This window comes from Balaenoptera physalus, assembly GCF_965194825.1.
Source record: "Balaenoptera physalus genome assembly, chromosome: 3".
NCBI classification, from domain to species: Eukaryota; Metazoa; Chordata; class Mammalia; order Artiodactyla; family Balaenopteridae; genus Balaenoptera; species Balaenoptera physalus.
In genome coordinates this window covers 135,660,280-135,677,821 of record NC_138890.1, presented here as the reverse complement: position 1 = coordinate 135,677,821, position 17,542 = coordinate 135,660,280, and the positions used below count along the sequence as shown (strand labels likewise).

At 40.8% G+C, this 17,542-nt stretch overlaps 2 protein-coding genes across 2 annotated transcripts in view; one reads left to right on the top strand and one right to left on the bottom strand.

Annotated features, from left to right (window-relative positions):
* Nucleotides 1–17,542, bottom strand: part of LOC309657924 (uncharacterized protein) — a 73,094-nt gene that overhangs the window by 11,725 nt on the left and 43,827 nt on the right. The gene's annotated exons all lie outside the window — the stretch shown is intronic.
* Nucleotides 7,202–7,981, top strand: HSPB3 (heat shock protein family B (small) member 3). Its single transcript, XM_082455965.1, has one exon. The coding sequence runs from the start codon at nt 7,401–7,403 to the stop codon at nt 7,848–7,850; it is 450 nt and encodes a 149-aa protein (XP_082312091.1). The 5' UTR covers nt 7,202–7,400; the 3' UTR covers nt 7,851–7,981.

Sequence of the window (17,542 nt, the reverse complement as noted above, 5' to 3'; positions counted from 1 at the left end):
CACCGCCACCAGGAAGCAACTTACAAGTTCAGAGTTGTGGACCTGAAGCTTCACAAGTACGTTATGAATCAATTGAACTAGTAGAATCTTTCAAATCTTTTCTCATTCACCACTTGTTGAACACCTGCTCTATCTCCCAGGATTCCTAGCAGCATGCCTTGCTTAATAATGCATAAAATTAGATCCAGGGGTTTATAAGGTGCCAGGTGAACCTCATACCCAGCAAGTAGAGGGAAATTGCTTTCAACTGTAGCAATACGGGCGCTCACAGGCAGAAGGAGCGTGGAGTTGAGCCTTAAGGGGACAGATTTTGAGCATCAGAAGTAGGATGAGGGCATCTGTATTAGTTTCATGACTCTTGTAACAAGTTACCACAAACTGCATGACTTGACCCAATGGACTCTTATTCTCTCACAGTTCTGGAGGCCAGCAGTCCAAAATCAAGGAGTCAACAGGACGAGCTCCATCTGGAGGCTCCACGGGAGAATCTTGCCTCTTCCAGTCTAGAGTGGTTGCTGGAATTCCTCGGTTTGTGGCCCCATCACTCCAGTCTTCAAGACCAGCATCTTCAAATCTCTCTTTGCTTTGTCTTCATACCGCCTTCTCCTCTGTGTGTGCTAAATCTCCCTCTGCCTTCTTTCTCTTGTGATGACATTTGGGGCTCATCCAGATAATCCAGGGAAATCTCATCTCAAGATCCTTAATCGCATCTGTAAAGTCTTTGCCATATAAGGGAACATTTATAGATTCCAGGGTTTAGGGCACGGGCATCTTTTTTTTTGTGGGGGGGGATATTCTTCAGCCTACTATAGCATCCTGACTACAAGAAATAGCATGAGGGGGATAAAGAGAGAAGCAGGAATGTTTGGAGGACAGCAGAACAGTGAGTCTAGAGGACAGGGATCATACAGTGTAGCCCCAGAAAATATGGCTTCCACATCTACCTTTTTGGTCATATTGGTGGGGAATATGACCCCCAGACCAAAGAGTTAGGAATATATGATGAAGGAAATTCCATAAAGGTAGATTTAGAAAGAATAGTCGAGATCAGAATGTACAACCAAACAGTTTTCATGTGAGAAAGCCTAGAACCACTGCTAGTATTTGACCTAAGGAAGGGTGATGTGATGGAAGTGGTGTCTCGGGAAGATGACCTCCTCCATCCTCTCAACCCTGTTAAAATGTGTTCGCACTTATGGCTTCTATCTAAAATGTGATCTCCTTCATGGCCGTAAGGCTAACATTCCAGAGCTGACTCTGGCCTCCAAGATTGCAGCAAGGTCCAATCAAATTATCATTCAAATATTTTTAGGATTCCCTTAGGCAGATGTCTACGTTCTAACTTGGTTGTCACTTTTATCTCTTTCCAGACTGCTGCTATCATCTGCTTCTGTCTCATTACTTCTTCCTCAGGTACTGGAGGCCCTTTGCACTTATTTCCCTAAAGCCTGGTACAATCCCTTGCTTAATTCCCCCAAAGGCTAGTTGACACCAGGCTGAAATGCTGAACAAAAATCTTATTCATGATTTGAGGATGACATAAGGAAATTACTTTGTTTAAAAGGAATATTTAAAGCAGGATATTGGCCATCTAGCTCTCAGACTCGATCAACCATGGCCCCTCGGGGCCCCTTGTTAACCAGTTCTCTCCTTTCCATCAAATTAACAGTCACTTTTCTTAAAAACATCTTATTAAAACAAAACAAGCCCTCCAGACCTCATGTCAGCCTCTAGTGAATCTTTTCCATCCCCTCCCACCCAGCTCCTTGAAATTGCAATATGCACTCCCCAACCAACTGCAGTCCAACCTCTGCCCAACTTTGCCTCTGACTCTCCCTAACTCAAAGACACCCTCACTGCTAAGTCTGTGCTTCCATCCTTATCTCCCTTAACCTCTCAGACCTTGACACAAGCCATGCTGTCTGGTCTCACTACACCTCTTGCTTTCCTACCTACTCAATGTCTCACTGCAGCCGCAGAAGGAAAACCAGTCTAGACCATCACAGTCTCCCCGTAGAGGGGTAACTCACCCCACAAAGATGATAAACTACCTTACTTAATAATGGAAAAAGTTAACTAAGTGTTTCCCAAACTGTGGGCTGTGAAATCAATTTAGTGAGTTGCAAGGCTCACTGTTAAACTAAACGGAATTAAACAGAGACCATCAGAGTGCATCACACGTAGTAAAGCTAAGGGTTTTGTACCCAGTATGTGTATATGTGTGTTCACTGGTGGTGCTGAGTACGTTTCTTATTGTGGGTATAGTCAGAAAAGTAAAAAAGGCACTGATCTGGGTCTTCATGAAGTTAGCTTCTATATTTCAGAACAGAATTTAAACTTTAATTTGGAAAAAAACCCCAAAAACTTCAATAGGCCTTTTGATTACAAGGAGAAAGATTAGTGTTTACTCTAAAACAAGGATTCTGATGTCACTCTTAGAGCAACTGGTAGATATCTGAAAATAAAAATGACGTACAAGGCTCACCTCTCCAGCCTCATTTCTCCTGCTTCCTACTCTGTGGTCTGCACTGTGGCTACACCTCGTCCTTTTGTCCTCCAATCACAGGTTCCTTTCTGGCTCCAGGCCCTGGAATGTGCCATTCTATTGCTGGGAACCCTCAAATCCCCCTTCCCTTTCCAAAGCTCCATTTGTCCCCCTCTGTCAGCTTATCCAGACCAAGATACCACTCTCTTTAGGGAACCTTCTCAGACCCCAAGCTTAGCTGGTACTGAAATCCCCCAAATGAGCCCCTGGGCCATTGGGGTCTGGATGAGCAATTCATGAAGCTGACTAGAACTGAGTCTCTCACCTTTTTTTTTATTATTGCTCCATCCCTCCACCCCCAGGAGTCTTTCAAGACATTTTTCACCTGATTTTTCCTCCCTCTCCCTGATGAAATTTGAATACCACAGATATTCTTTATGTCTGTTATGTACTTGGACCTTTGGAGAGTCATAATCCATTATCTATAGCTAAGATTTGGTATAATCTTAGATAATATGATATGTATAAAATAGATAACTAATAAGAACCTGCTATATAAAAAAATAAATAAAATTCAAAACAAAATCTTAGATAATATGTTTTTTTTTTTTTTTCTCCATAAGAACAAATTTTTGCCCCATTGAGAATGCATGGAATAGGATAAGAGAAAACTCTACTTGTCCTCCTGACAGCACTAAGACAAAAATAGTTCACAATCTTTCCTGATAAGAGGCTTATGTCAAATGCTGAAGAGGTTAAGGAAAATAAGGTTAAAGTATAGATTTAGCAAAGAGGCTGACTTTGACCTCATTGAGGGCAGACTTATTTTGCAGCAACGTGGAGAGTGACCCTTGAATACAGGCTACCATTCAAGGAGCTGGGCTGGGAGGGGATAGAATAATTAGCTAGGGGATGACATAAGGTCTAGAAGGTCTTGTTTTGTTTTAGGAAGATGGGGCACACCGGACTTTAGGCTGATGGAGAGGAGGCTGTGGACACCGAGAGACTAGAGAACATCGAGAAAGGGGTAAGTGGTTGGACAGAAGCCCAGAGGAGGATGGAGGGGACAAGGGAATCCCGAGCAGAGGGGGTGGGAGCACAGCCAGCTTCTCCCCGCTCAGACGTCTGGGCGTGAACGTGGAGGCAAGTCCGCTCAGCTGGGAGAGAGAGACCCAGGGCACAGGGAAGGCCTGAGGAGAGGAAGAGGTTTGCCATCTTCACTCTGGAGAAATAGGAGAAGCTGATCAAAATACACAGAAGGATGGCCAAGTGACATCGAGGGCCAGCTGAATGAAAAGCACAAAATTTGTAGCAGTTGGATTTTTTCTTTTTCCTAACACTTTCCAGGCACTGTCTTAGGTGCAGGGGCTACAGCAGTGAACCCTACGTTTCTGACCTCAAAGTGCCATTGTCTGTCTTCCCCAGCTGGAATTTAAATCCAGAAGTAAGATAGTTTTTTTGTTTGTTTTTGTTTTTGTTTTTTTTTGGCTGCGGGGCATGTGGGATCTTAGTTCCCTGACCATGGATGGAACCCGAGCCCCCTGCAGTGCGAGCACAGAGTCTTAACCACTGGATAGCCAGGGAAGTCCCCAAGACTTTGTTTGGATTTTGGTTTTTTTCTGGGGTGGGGGTGTTCCACCACATAGCTTCTATGTGGGATCTCAGTTCCCCGGCCAGGGACCAAACCCGTGGCCCCTGCAGTGAGAGCATGGAGTCTTAACCTCTGGCCCACCAGGGAAGTCAGAAGTAAGATAGTTTTAGATGCTGATAATGGCGATGGAGATAAAATAGGGAAGTGACAGGAGGAAGACTCTGGCTAGATGATCAGGAAAGACCTGCCTGAAGAGATGACAACTGATCTGAATCCTGAATGGCTTCTGCCATTCTGAGGGTGGAGCTTTCAAAGCAAAAGGGACTCCAAGTGCAAAGGGCCTGAGGAAGAAAAAAGCTTGGAGTATTCGAGGACAGACAGGAGGCCAGTGCGGCTGAATCATATAGGATCCGGGGAGAGAGGCGGGGAGGAGGTCAGCAGGGGCCGAGAAATAGGTTCTTGAAGGCCGTGGTCAGGATTTTGGATTTCATTCTGGTTACAAGGAGAAGCTTCTGGTTGGGATTTTTAAACAAGGGAGTGACATACTCTATCCTATGCTTTGGAACAGTGGCTCTGCTTACAATGGGGAGGATGGACAGTAGGGTAAGAGTGGGGGTAGGGAGACCAGATCAGAAGCCTGGGAGATTCTCCAAAAGGGTCAAGGTAGTTATGAGGAGGAAGGCAGTTCCGGTGTAGGATTAGGGTCAAAGGGCAGTTTTGGGAAAACAGTAGAAATCTCGGGTGTTTGCGTGGGAAATGTGAATACTCCTTTTTAACCTCAGCAACTCACACAGAAACACAGAAACAGCAACATGGAAACACTGCTCATATCTGCTCCTCACCCATTTTAGAGACCCCTGGAGGCAAGAAACTATAAGACTGGGCTTCCCTGGTGGCGCAGTGGTTGAGAATCTGCCTGCCGATGCAGGGGACACGGGTTCGAGCCCTGGTCTGGGAAGATCCCACATGCCGCGGAGCACCTAGGCCCGTGAGCCACAACTACTGAGCCTGCGCGTCTGGAGCCTGTTCTCCTCAACAAGAGAGGCTGGGATAGTGAGAGGCCCGCGCACCACGATGAAGAGCGGCCCCCATTTGCCGCAACTAGAGAAAGCCCTCGCACAGAAACGAAGCCCCAACACAGCCAAAAATAAATATAAAAAAATAAATTAATCAATAAAAAATAAAAAAAAAAAGAAACTATAAGACTAACTGGACATGTTTTTCTCTGTCCACCCTACCAGCATCTTTCCAGTATTTAGTTTTTAACAGAGTTTATTTTTTAGAGGAGTTTTAGTTTTAGGTTTTTAAATAGACATTTTTTTACAGCAGTTTTTTAGAACAGGGGTTGGGGGGAGGGGAGATGAATAGGTGGAGCACAAAGGATTTTTAGGGCAGTGAAACTACTCTGTATGATACTATTTTGGTGGATACATGCAATTATACCTTTGTGCAAATGCATAGAATGGGCAACACAAAGAGTGAGGCCAGATGGAAATTATTGTCTTTGGGTGATTATAATGTGTTAATGTAGATTCATCAGTTGTAACAAAGGTACCGCTCTGGCGGGGATGTTGATAGGGGAGGTTATGCATGTGTAGGGGCAGGGAGTATATGGAAAGATCTCTGTATCTTCTTCTCAGTTTTGCTGGGACTCTTTCTAGGAATTTAAAGCCAAATCCTTAGTACCTTATCTATTTCCTGCCACTGGCAGTGAGTTCTGTTTTTGACTTACCACTCAGAGAGGCACTGAGGAAAACAGCTCTCAATATTTTATGAGCTAGAGGACATTAACCTCTCAAAGAGTACATTTTTCCCTTGAGGGTCACCAACCTACGAAATGAAGGTCAAAAAAGCTGAGTGTGAACGTGATTAGGGCATGTTCTTAAATATATACCAAAATGTCCACACAGATTTCTAGAGTAATAGAAAAGAACTAAAGGAAATGGTTCCCTTCTGTTTTCAGATTTTTAATTTTTTGTAGATTTTTTTTTTTTCATTCTAAGAAAACGGATATGCGTTTTAAGGAAAGGTATTCCGGAGTCTACCCATTCTAGAAAATACTAACCTCTGTGGAGAGGAAGTTTTCTATGTTTAAAACCTTCTTGAGTGTATGCGCATTGCATACACACTGCAGAAATGAAAAGCACAAATGTGTCTATAGTGGTAAGCAAGCCTCCCCCCAGCCCCTGCCTCTTGATCACTCTGTTACCCTCTCAGGAGGTACCTGCCATTCCCCATGACACAGCTTTCAGAGAGATTCTATTTGTACAAGCAAATACCTACTTATAAAAAAGATAAATTGTAGTGTGTAATATGCTGTTCTGGACTTTTCTTTTGTACCTAACATGTCTTGGAGATCCTTCTATAGCAGTGGATAAAGAGTTGCCGCATGCTTTTTCGATGTAAGTTTAATGTTAAGGTATTACAGTTAAGAAATTATATGTTATTTATTTTTGCCAATGAAACAGCAGAGCTGCAACTAGATTAATCCTTAGTTTTCTGGGCTTTAGTATCAAATAGTTCAAAGCTTTAACATTTTCTCTCCCTCGGGGCTCTATTTTCCTTGCTAAGATGCCCCATTCTATGCCTGTCCAACTCCCATCTGAGGTTCGACATCATTGTCTGGTTTAGTCCTAGGATCTCATTTTTGATGAGTCAAATGTAGTAAACCCGGATGGCGTGGCTCAGATGTCCCTTAAGTATAAAAGATTAAAGGATGAAGTGAAAGTAAATGTATAGGACAGAGGGTTGAGGGTTTGTTGAATGTTTGATATTTGAATGTGTGTGCGTGTGTATCTTAATTCCTAATCAGTTACAGCTAAATTCACCTCCCCCCAGCTTTGCACTTGGCGACTAGAATTAATGCAGTTTTAGCTCATATCATAAGACGAGAGTGCACGTCTCTGGGCTGTTCTGATCCGCTAGATCACTGTAGTTCACAAGGACAGAGCACTCCCTCAGATATTTCTCAAACACTGTTTCTGATTCTCTTTTTCTCTGGGGGTAAGCAAGGCAGACACACTTGCCAAGGATAACTGAGAATGTAAGGGCAATCCTTGACTCGGCAGCTCGAGCAGGCTGTGTGCTAAAAGCAACTTCGAAACATGCTCTAAAAATAGCCGTTCATTGTCGGCAGGAGTGAAAACACAAGAGGGAGTGTGCGGCGGGCGCTGTGATTCAGGCCTAATTAAAGGGTTGCGTCTGCGCAGGGTTATAAGCGAAGAGCGGCTCCAACAGATCCTCTTGTCAGTAGGCAACCGCGAGGGTTCAACGCGGACAACGTAGCCGGGGCGGAAGGCGTTCGATGCTGGCTTTGCCTCCACTATGGCAAAAATCATCTTGAGGCATCTCATAGAGACTCCAGTGCGATACGAGGAGGAGTTTGAAGCTCGAGGTTTGGAAGACTGCAGGCTGGATCACGCTTTATATGAACTGCCCGGGCCAACCACCGTGGACCTGGGGAAAGCCAGGGTGGCCCAGGCTGCCCCGGTGGACACCGCAGAGATGCCGCCCCAGAGAGACAAATCCCGCTTCCAGGTCCTGCTGGACGTGGTCCAGTTCCAACCCGAAGATATCATCATTCAGACCTTCGAAGGCTGGCTGCTGATTAAGGCTCAACATGGAACCAGAATGGACGAGCACGGTTTTATCTCAAGAAGCTTCACCCGACAGTATAAACTGCCCGACGGCATTGAAACCAAAGATTTGTCTGCCATCCTGTGTCACGATGGAATTCTGGTGGTGGAAGTAAAGGATTCAGTTGGGACCAAGTGATATCTTATCGGTGCCTGTTCATGCAGCACGAGGAAGAGTCTAGTTCAGCCCATGGTATCACGAGAATGTGTGTATTACCTACCTTTGAAATGATTTTATGAAGATTAAAAATATAGACATAGTTCCTGGTATACTGAGGTTGTCTTTGTTACTTTTACTCAGAAAGGAAAATTGTTAAATATGTTCCTACAGCTCAAGTTGTTGCTATTCTTACACCTGAGAAACATTGACAGTTTAGGAGACCATAGTCTGATAGCAGAGACGACTCAGAATTATTTCTTCGTTACTCCAACAATGCCAGAGAAGCTGCATTTTTAACAATTGATGGCAAAAGAGCCACACTAATTTAAGAAATTCTTATCCATTTTATGAAAACTTTATATCGCTGAAAAGAGCTGTGATCCCCTTCTCTTGATAAGCTTTTATTCTCAGTGTATTTTATTACAGTGGAGTGGAGCTTTGTAAACATAGAGTCTGAAGGTTAAAATATAGTATTTGAAAACTGGGTCTGAAATATATTTATGATTCACTACATTTGTTACTGCCTTAAACTTATGTTGGAATTTTCAGATATAAATCTGATTTTTTAAAGTTGCAAATACGTACCTCTTTTTTATTTTTTTTAAGCTAAACTGGATCTTATCTGCAGTGTTTTCTAAAGCACAGCATATGTTCTGTGGATATTTATGAAACATTAAGATGTATTAACCCTTACTCATAAATTGAGTTTAGGAAACCACTTTAAAAAGTACAATTATTGAATTCAAAAAATTTTAAACTATGCTTTTTAAATGTTACTTAAAATTTTAGATTTCGGAAGATGGCAAAATGTACTGCATCTGTTCTCACTGCATAATCCTTAGCTTTAAATAGCCTGGCAGGCAGTGGAAGTTCGGAGGCCCGATCTTACATGGGAGTCTGAGTTTTTACAGCACAGGGGCTGCTTCTATTTCCCCCTACTGCTGCTTTGGCCCAAGGGAGCGCCTGACACACTGGTGGTTAGGAATATTGTGTTCAACAGCTGGTATGTGACATTCCAAAGATTTGCTATCTCATTCTGTACATATGAAATATTTCTTTGAGGAAGTAGCTGCTTTTACCCCATACCCCATGTGAGGCTGAGGACAGCGCTATGAATAGAAGAGGAATTCGGGTGTGGAAGACACCAGGGTAGCTACTGACTGCTGACAATACTGCTGAACTCCTCTATGGCGCTTTATTCGTAGTTCACATGCAAACACGAGAGACATGAAACAACCGAAAAATAAATCGGACAGTCGTGCAAGTGGTTTTGAAAACAGAGATGTTTGTTTACGGTCTAATTAAATTGAAAGGGTTTTGAAGCTTCATGTTCATATGAGGTTACGGCCCATGCAGTGATGTTTGTGCATGCAACTCTAGAATCACAAATTTTGTTTGACAAAGTGAATATTACAGACCACCTCTGCTACATAAAAAAGTTAATGGTAATTAATGGGATTGCATCTACTAATATGATTAGAACTGAGATACCATTTGTCCCACATTATTCTTTCCCATTGCTGGACAGAATAGAGTGAACATGAACTAGTGCTTTGAGAAACAAACACAAAAACCCCTCTCATGTGGCCTTGATCTTACTCTAGATGAGATCTTCTGAGAAAGTTCAGAAAGTGAAATTCTTACCACCAGGAGCCACTGAGGAAATGTTTAAAAATTAAAATTAAAATAAACACATCATTCAATTAGCATTTCTTTTTTCTAAGATAAATTTCAAAGTAATACACAGCCAGTTTTTTGATTTGGAAAATAGATCAAACATTATCAAAAATAAAAACCATTTATTGGTTGATAACATTTTCAACTAATCTTCACCATTCCTTACTTTAAATACTGCTCTAAAGTATAAATGCTTGTGGTTGTAGGTTGGGGATAGAAGTGGTGAAAAAAAAAGAAAAAAGAACCCATTAATATTCTTCTACGACCATGAGAGAGCTACTTTTAATTCCTAATTCAATCTTCTCTTACACATAAATACATGTATCACTCTTCACAAAATTAGGACTATATTTGCAAGGAGTTTTTGTTTTGTTTTGTTTTGTTTCTTAACATCTTTATTGGAGTAAAATTGCTTTACAATTGTGTATTAGTTTCTGCTGTATAACAAAGTGAATCAGCTACACATATACATATATCCCCATCTCTCTTCCCTCTTGCATTTCCCTCCCACCCTCCCTATCCCACCCCTCTAGTTGGACACGAAGCACCGAGCTGATCTCCCTGTGCTATGCAGCTGCTTCCCACTAGCTATCTATTTGACATTTGGTAGTGTATATATGTCCATGCCACTCTCTCACTTCGTCCCAGCTTACCCTTCCCCCTCCCCGTGTCCTCAAATCCATTCTCTATGCCTGTGTCTTTATTCCTGTCATGCCCCTACATTCTTCAGAACCATTTTTTTTTTTTTTAGATTCCATATATATGTGTTAGCATATGGTATTTGTTTATCTCTTTCTGACTTACTTCACTCTGTATGACAGTCTCTAGGTCCATCCACCTCACTACAAATAACTCAATTTCGTTTCTTTTTATGGCTGAGTAATATTCTGTTGTATATCTGTGCCACATCTTCTTTATCCATTCATCTGTCAATGGACACTTAGGTTGCTTCCATGTCCTGGCTATTGTAAATAGAGCTGCAATGAACGTTGTAGTACATGACTCTTTTTGAATTATGGTTTTCTCAGGGTATATGCCCAGTAGTGGGATTACTGGGTCGTATGGTAGTTCTATTTTTAGTTTTTTAAGGAACCTCCATACTATTTTCCATAGTGGCTGTATCAATTTACATTCCCATCAACAGTGCAAGAGGGTTCCTTTTTCTCCATACACTCTCTAGCATTTATTGTTTGTAGACTTTTTGATGATGGCCATTCTGACTGGTGTGAGGTGATACCTCACTGTAGTTTTGATTTGCATTTCTCTAATGATTAGTGATGTTGAGCATCCTTTCATGTGTGTGTTGGCAATCTGTATATCTTCTTTGAAGAAATGTCTATTTAGGTCTTCTTCCCATTTTTGGATTGGGTTGTTTGTTATTTTGATATTGAGCTGCATGAGCTGCTTGTATATTTTGGCGATTAATCCTTTGTCAGTTGCTTCACTTGCAAATATTTTCTCCCATTCTGAAGGTTGTCTTTTTGTCTTGTTTATGGTTTCCTTTGCTGTGCAAAAGCTTTGAAGTTTCATTAGGTCCCATTTGTTTATTTTTGTTTTTATTTCCATTTCTACAGGAGGTTGGTAAAAAAGGATCTTGCTGCGATTTATGTCATAGAGTGTTCTGCCTATGTTTTCCTCTAAGAGTTTTATAGTGTCTGGCCTTACATTTAGGTCTTTAATCCATTTTGAGTTTATTTTTGTGTATGGTGTTAGGCAGTGTTCTAATTTCATTCTTTTACACGTAGCTGTCCAGTTTTCCCAGCACCACTTATTGAAGAGGCTGTCTTTTCTCCATTGTATATTCTTGCCTCCTTTATCAAAGATAAGGTGACCATATGTGCATTGGTTTATCTGTGGGCTTTCTATTCTGTTCCATTGATCTATATTTCAGTTTTTGTGCCAGTACCATACTGTCTTGATTACTGTAGCTTTGTAATATAGTCTGAAGTCCGGAAGCCTGATTCCTCCAGCTCCGTTTTTCTTTCTCAAGATTGCTTTGGCTATTTGGGGTCTTTTGTGTTTCCATACAAATTGTGAAATTTTTTTTCTAGTTATGTGAAAAATGCCATTGGTAGTTTGATAGGGATTACATTGAATCTGCAGATTGCTTTGTGTAGCATAGTCATTTTCACAATGTTGATTCTTCCAATCCAAGAACATGGTATATATCTCCATCTATTTGTATCATCTTTGATTTCTTTCATCAGTGTCTTATAGTTTTCTGCATACAAGTCTTTTGTCTGCTTAGGTAGGTTTATTCCTAGGTATTTTATTCTTTCTGTTGCAACGGTACATAGGAGTGTTTCCTTAATTTCTCTTTCAGATTTTTCATCATTAGTGTATAGGATTGCAAGAGAATTCTGTGCATTAATTCTGTATCCTACTACTTTACCAAATTCATTGATTAGCTCTAGTAGTGTCCTGGTAGCATCTTTAGGATTCTCTGTGTATAGTATCATGTCATCTGCAAACAGTGACAGTTTTACTTCTTCTTTTCTGATTTGTATTCCTTTTATTTCTTTTTCTTCTCTGATTGCTGTGGCTAAATCTTCCAAAACTATGTTGAATAATAGTGGTGAGAGTGGGCAACCTTGTCTTGTTCCTGATCTTAGAGGAAACGGTTTCAGTTTTTCACCATTGAGAACGATGTTGGCTGTGGGTTTGTCATATATGGCCTTTATTTTGAGGTAAGTTCCTTCTATGCCCACTTTCTGGAGGGTTTTTATCATAAATGGGTGTTGAATTTTGTCGAAAGCTTTTTCTGCATCTATTGAGATTATCATATGGTTTTTCTCCTTCAGTTTGTTAGTATGGTTTATCACATTGATTGATTTGCATATATTGAAGAATCCTTGCATTCCTGGAATAAACCCCACTTGATCATGGTGTATGATCCTTTTAATGTGCTGTTGCATTCTGTTTGCTAATATTTTGTTGAGGATTTTTGTATCTATGTTCATCAGTGCTATTGGCCTGTAGTTTTCTTTTTTTGTGACATCTTTTTCTGGTTTTGGTATCAGGGTGATGGTGGCCTCATAGAATGAGTTTGGGAGTGTTCCTCCCTCTGCTATATTTTGGAAGAGTTTGAGAAGGATAGGTGCTAGCTCTTCTCTAAATGTTTGATAGAATTCACCTGTGGAGCCATCTGTCCTGGGCTTTTGTTTTTTGGAAGATTTTTAATCACAGTTTCAACTTCAGTGCTTGTGATTGGTCTGTTTATATTTTCTGTTTCTTCCTGGTTCTGTCTCGGAAGGTTGTGCTTTTCTAAGAATTTGTCCTTTTCTTCCAGGTTGTCCATTTTATTGGCATATAGTTGCTTGTAGTAATCTCTCATGATCCTTTGTATTTCTGCAAAGTCAGTTGTTACTTCTCCTTTTCATTTCTAATTCTATTGATTTGAGTCTTCTCCCTTTTTATCTTGATGAGTCTGGCTAATGGTTTATCAATTTTGTTTATCTTCTCAAAGAACCAGCTTTTAGTTTTATTGATCTTTGCTATTGTCGCCTTCATTTCTTTTTCATTTATTTCTGATCTGATCTTTATTATTTCTTTCCTTCTGCTAACTTTGGGGTTTTTTTGGTTCTTCTTTCTCTAATTGCTTAGGTGTAAGGTTAGGTTGTTTATTTGAGATGTTTCTTGTTTCTTGAGGTAGGATTGTATTGCTATAAACTTCCCTCTCAGAACTGCTTTTGCTGCATCTCATAGGTTTTGGGTCGTCATGTTTTCATTGTCATTTGTTTCTAGGTATTTTTTGATTTTCTCTTTGATTTCTTCAGTGATCTTTTGGTTATTTAGTGGTGCACTGTTTAGCCTCCATGTGTTTGTACTTTTTACAGATTTTTTCTTGGAATTGATATCTAGTCTTATAGTGTTGTGGTCAGAAAAGATACTTGATACGATTTCAATTTTCTTAAATTTACTAAGGCTTGATTTGTGACCCAAGATAAGATCTGTCCTGGAGAATGTTCCATGAGCACTTGAGAAGAAAGTGTGTTCTGTTGTTTTTGGATGGAATGTCCTATAAATGTCAATTAAGCCCATCTTGTTTAATGTATCATTTAAAGCTTGTGTTTCCTTATTTATTTTCATTTTGGATGATCTGTCCATTGGTGAAAGTGGGGTGTTAAAGTCCTCTACTATGATTGTGTTACTGTTGATTTCCCCTTTTATGGCTGTTAGCATTTGCCTTATGTATTGTGGTACTCCTACGTTGGGTGCATAAATATTTACACTGTTATATCTTCTTCTTGGATTGATCCCTTGATCATTATGTAGTGTCCTTCTTTGTCTCTTGTAATAGTCTTTATTTTAAAGTCTGTTTTGTCTGATATGAGAATTGCTACTCCAGCTTTCTTTTGATTTTCATTTGCATGGAATATCTTTTTCCATCCCCTCACTCTCAGTCTGTATGTGGCCCTAGGTCTGAAGTGGGTCTCTTGTAGACAACATATATATGGGTCTTTGCAAGGAGTTTGATATCCTGATCATACTGGTTCTTGTCTGTTGCCCTCCCCACCTCCCACTAACCCAGACCCATCCTCTGCCCTTCTTAGCCCCAGTCTGAGCCCAAGCAGGCTGACCCCTATGGGCCAACTGGGTTCAGCCAATGGGAGGCACTGACTGCAGTGAGGGGCTGGAGAGAGGTGGTCGGTGGGCAGGAGGGGAGAAAAGTCAGGGCATTTCTTTCCCCATTGCCAGCCTGCTGCAGACGGAGGCTCTGGCAGGACCTGCATCCCCCCAGGACAGGAGCTCTGGAGAGACAGCCTCTCCTCCAGGACTTGGATGCCGGCATTGTAATCCTTTTGCCCCTTCAGCACTTGGGGTGGTGGTGTTCTCTGCCTTTTCTTGTTCCTGGTGCTTCACGAACTTCTACTGATTCCCTTTACTTTGCCTGCTCTCCCATAAGTGATTCCTTCATTAAAGTCCTTTTCAGGAGATAAAAGAAATTTTCACATATTGAGGTATGGTGAAGTCATTCTGGCTAATACATCAGTTTACCTGAATTTTAACTGCTAACTAAAACAGCCTGTTTGTAGCCTATCAAGTGTACATTGTACATCCGCTTTAATTATTAAAGAAAAAGGCACATTGACTAGAAGTAAAGAATGTCCATGTTAAACATAAAGATCAAATGCCTCCCTTCCTGGCCTGCCAGTGCTGGAACTCCTTTGATGATAAGACTCCCTTCCCAGGTGCCAAGGCCATACTGACTCGCTATGTATCTGTTTTTCTGAAACCTTGAAGGAATGGATTCCTGACTTATTTGATGTTCTTGGTTCTGACAAGATATAAAACTGTGTTGAAATCCGTGCTTCTCTGGAGCAGTTCTCTGGAGTGGTTATCTGAGAAGCTGTCTTCCAGGCTATAGTCCTCAGTTTGGCTCAAATAAAACTCTTTTCTATTCCTATTATAGATTTTTTTATTGATTGTTTTCATCAACACAGGAGATGGAATTCTGGCTGGTTTTGTTTGTTTTTGCCAGAACCCTGATTGATTGACTTCTTCTTCTTCTTCTCTTATTTTTAAAAAAATTTTTGTTGGAGTATAGTTGATTTACAATGTTGTGTTAGTTTCTGCTGTACAGCAAAGTGAATCAGTTATACATATACATATATCCACTCTTTTTTAGACGTTTTTCCCCATATAGGCCATTACAGAGTATTGAGTAGAGTTCCCCATGCTATACAGTAGGTCCTTATTAGTTATATATTTTATATACAGTAGTGTGTATATGTCAATCCCAATCTCCCAGTTTATCCCTTCCCCTGCTTTACTTCTTAAGTGATTTAAAAAAAATAGTACATTACTTTCTTTTGCTAGCAAACATGAACTGATTTGTAATGGCTATGCACTATTGCAACACAGATAAACAGTATTATAATTTAACCATTCCTTTTCACTACTGGCCCCAACAGGAAGCAGATGGCACTGTTAAATTTGAATAATTCAAATTAGAATAATTTATTTATAAAGAGATTAATTACAAAGGAGAGAGCAGGGTGGAGAGGAGCTACAAGGCAGTGTCATAACCTGAGGGTAGCATTGTGGAGCTCTTAGGTCCCCCGGTCCGGAGGGATGAGAGGAGGAAGCAGGTCTCAGAAATTAAAAAGAAAGTCAGATAGAGGAGACCATCAGCTGTAACTTTCATTTGAGGGACACAACCAGCCCAAGGTGACCTCATAGGCACTGGGAGAATAAATACTTTCTCCCTCCAGTCTCCTACCAGGGCACCCCATTGGCTGGACTTATCTGGTAGCCAGAGGGTGTGGGCTTCCTGTAGATACAGTTCAACAACCTCCCAGGGCAGAGAAAAGTGGAGAGTGATTCCTGGGGTCCAGGGGCAAACTCCAGCACTTCAGTAAAGTGAGGACTGTTGCCATAGCTCTCTCTTAGGAAAGCTTTTCTACAAAATACAGCCTGAGACAAGGATTGAAGAGCCGACAGTTTATTTGGGGCGTGCAAGCCCAGGATGGTAAAGGTGAGGAAATAAGGGGAAGGAAGCAAGAAAAAATGGGAAACAAAGTGATGCGATGTGTTGCCATGCTGGCCACTGTTTCACAATGAACTACAAAGAGACTGCTGCCTCTGGGCAGGGATGTTGGCTCAGCACCTGGAACTTCTCCAGAAAATTTTCAGGAAGAAATCAAATCTTAGAGCAATCCACAGGGAGGAAAGGAAAGGGAATTTGTCTGCCCCATTCCGTACTATATCCTGTATCTCATCAGTCAAGGTTCAACTCACAGGGAGTAGACTTTCCTACACTCTGAGTTATATCATCCAACCCCTTAGTGGCTGCTCAGAAAATCAGACCCCATGCCCCACGGTGCGACATTTCATCCAGGCTGGGAGCAAAAGGATGACTCGGCATGATTAGGGCTCAGTCAGGGTGAGGAGTGCAGCCTCGGGGATTCCACTTGGACTCTAGCTACCTAAGGAGGCTAGGCAAAGGCTCTGGCAAAGGCGGCAGCATCACGGTCTGGGAGGCAGGGGATACTTTCAAAAAAAAGAAGGCAGGTGAGAAGGTACACAGGGTCTGTAGCCACAACAACCTCAGATCCAGAACTGCAGGAAGAGGGTGCCAGGCAAATCACACAGTCTTACAGCATCTACACTGCCTTCAAACTATGGACTGTAATATCACCTTATATTTTGATCTAATTTTTAATCTGCTTAGGTGCAAAGTCAGTTCTCTTAAACTTCTCTGGATTTTTCTTTTTCTGAAGATAGTGGTCCAATCCTGGAAGTCCAGAAGATTTTGATTCCACTGATCTCCCCAAGTCCAAACTGCCCTTATCTTATTTCTCACCTACTTGTGATGATCTGAAAATTGCTGTTAATGGGCCTTAGCACACCCAAAGAGTGATTTCAAAAAATACAAATAACAACTTCAGGTAAAAAAAAAAATTCAAAATACCTAATAATCATTTACTCAAGCTTAAGAAAAATCAGTCTTTCAATAATGACCACTCTTCTCTTTAGAGGCTCTCAAATTATTAGTTGGAAAGAAGAATTAAAATGTTGGTTCAGTATGCTGACTTATAGCTTAGACATTATATTTTGAAAATAACTCTGTGTTAGCAATTGAGTTGGCTAGATGTTCTCCACAAAATAACAGAGACAGTATTTTAAATTTGAAAAGTAAATGATTCTAAGTAACTATTTTCTTCTATATTTCCTTAGCATCGTTTAATACATAAGAGCATGTATGTTTGCATGTATATATTTATAAAATCCTGTTTATTAATGTTTTCTAACTTCAAGGACAAATACAAAAAAACATATTGTGGTAAGATAAAATGGTCTCTATGATACCATTCTTTGTAATTTGTTGAGATCTTCATGACCCAGTATGTAGTAACTTTTCTTAAATGCACTATGTATATATGAAAATAATCCATGTGTATATTTTCTATTTGAGAATATATATGAACAATCTCCTAAGGAAGGAAACAAAAGCAAAACTAAACAAATGGGAGCTAATTAAAAGCTTTTGC

Coding starts and splice junctions, on each gene's coding strand:
- HSPB3 (XM_082455965.1), top strand. CDS start 7,401: ATGGCAAAAATCATCTTGAGGCATCTCATAGAGACTCCAGTGCGATAC.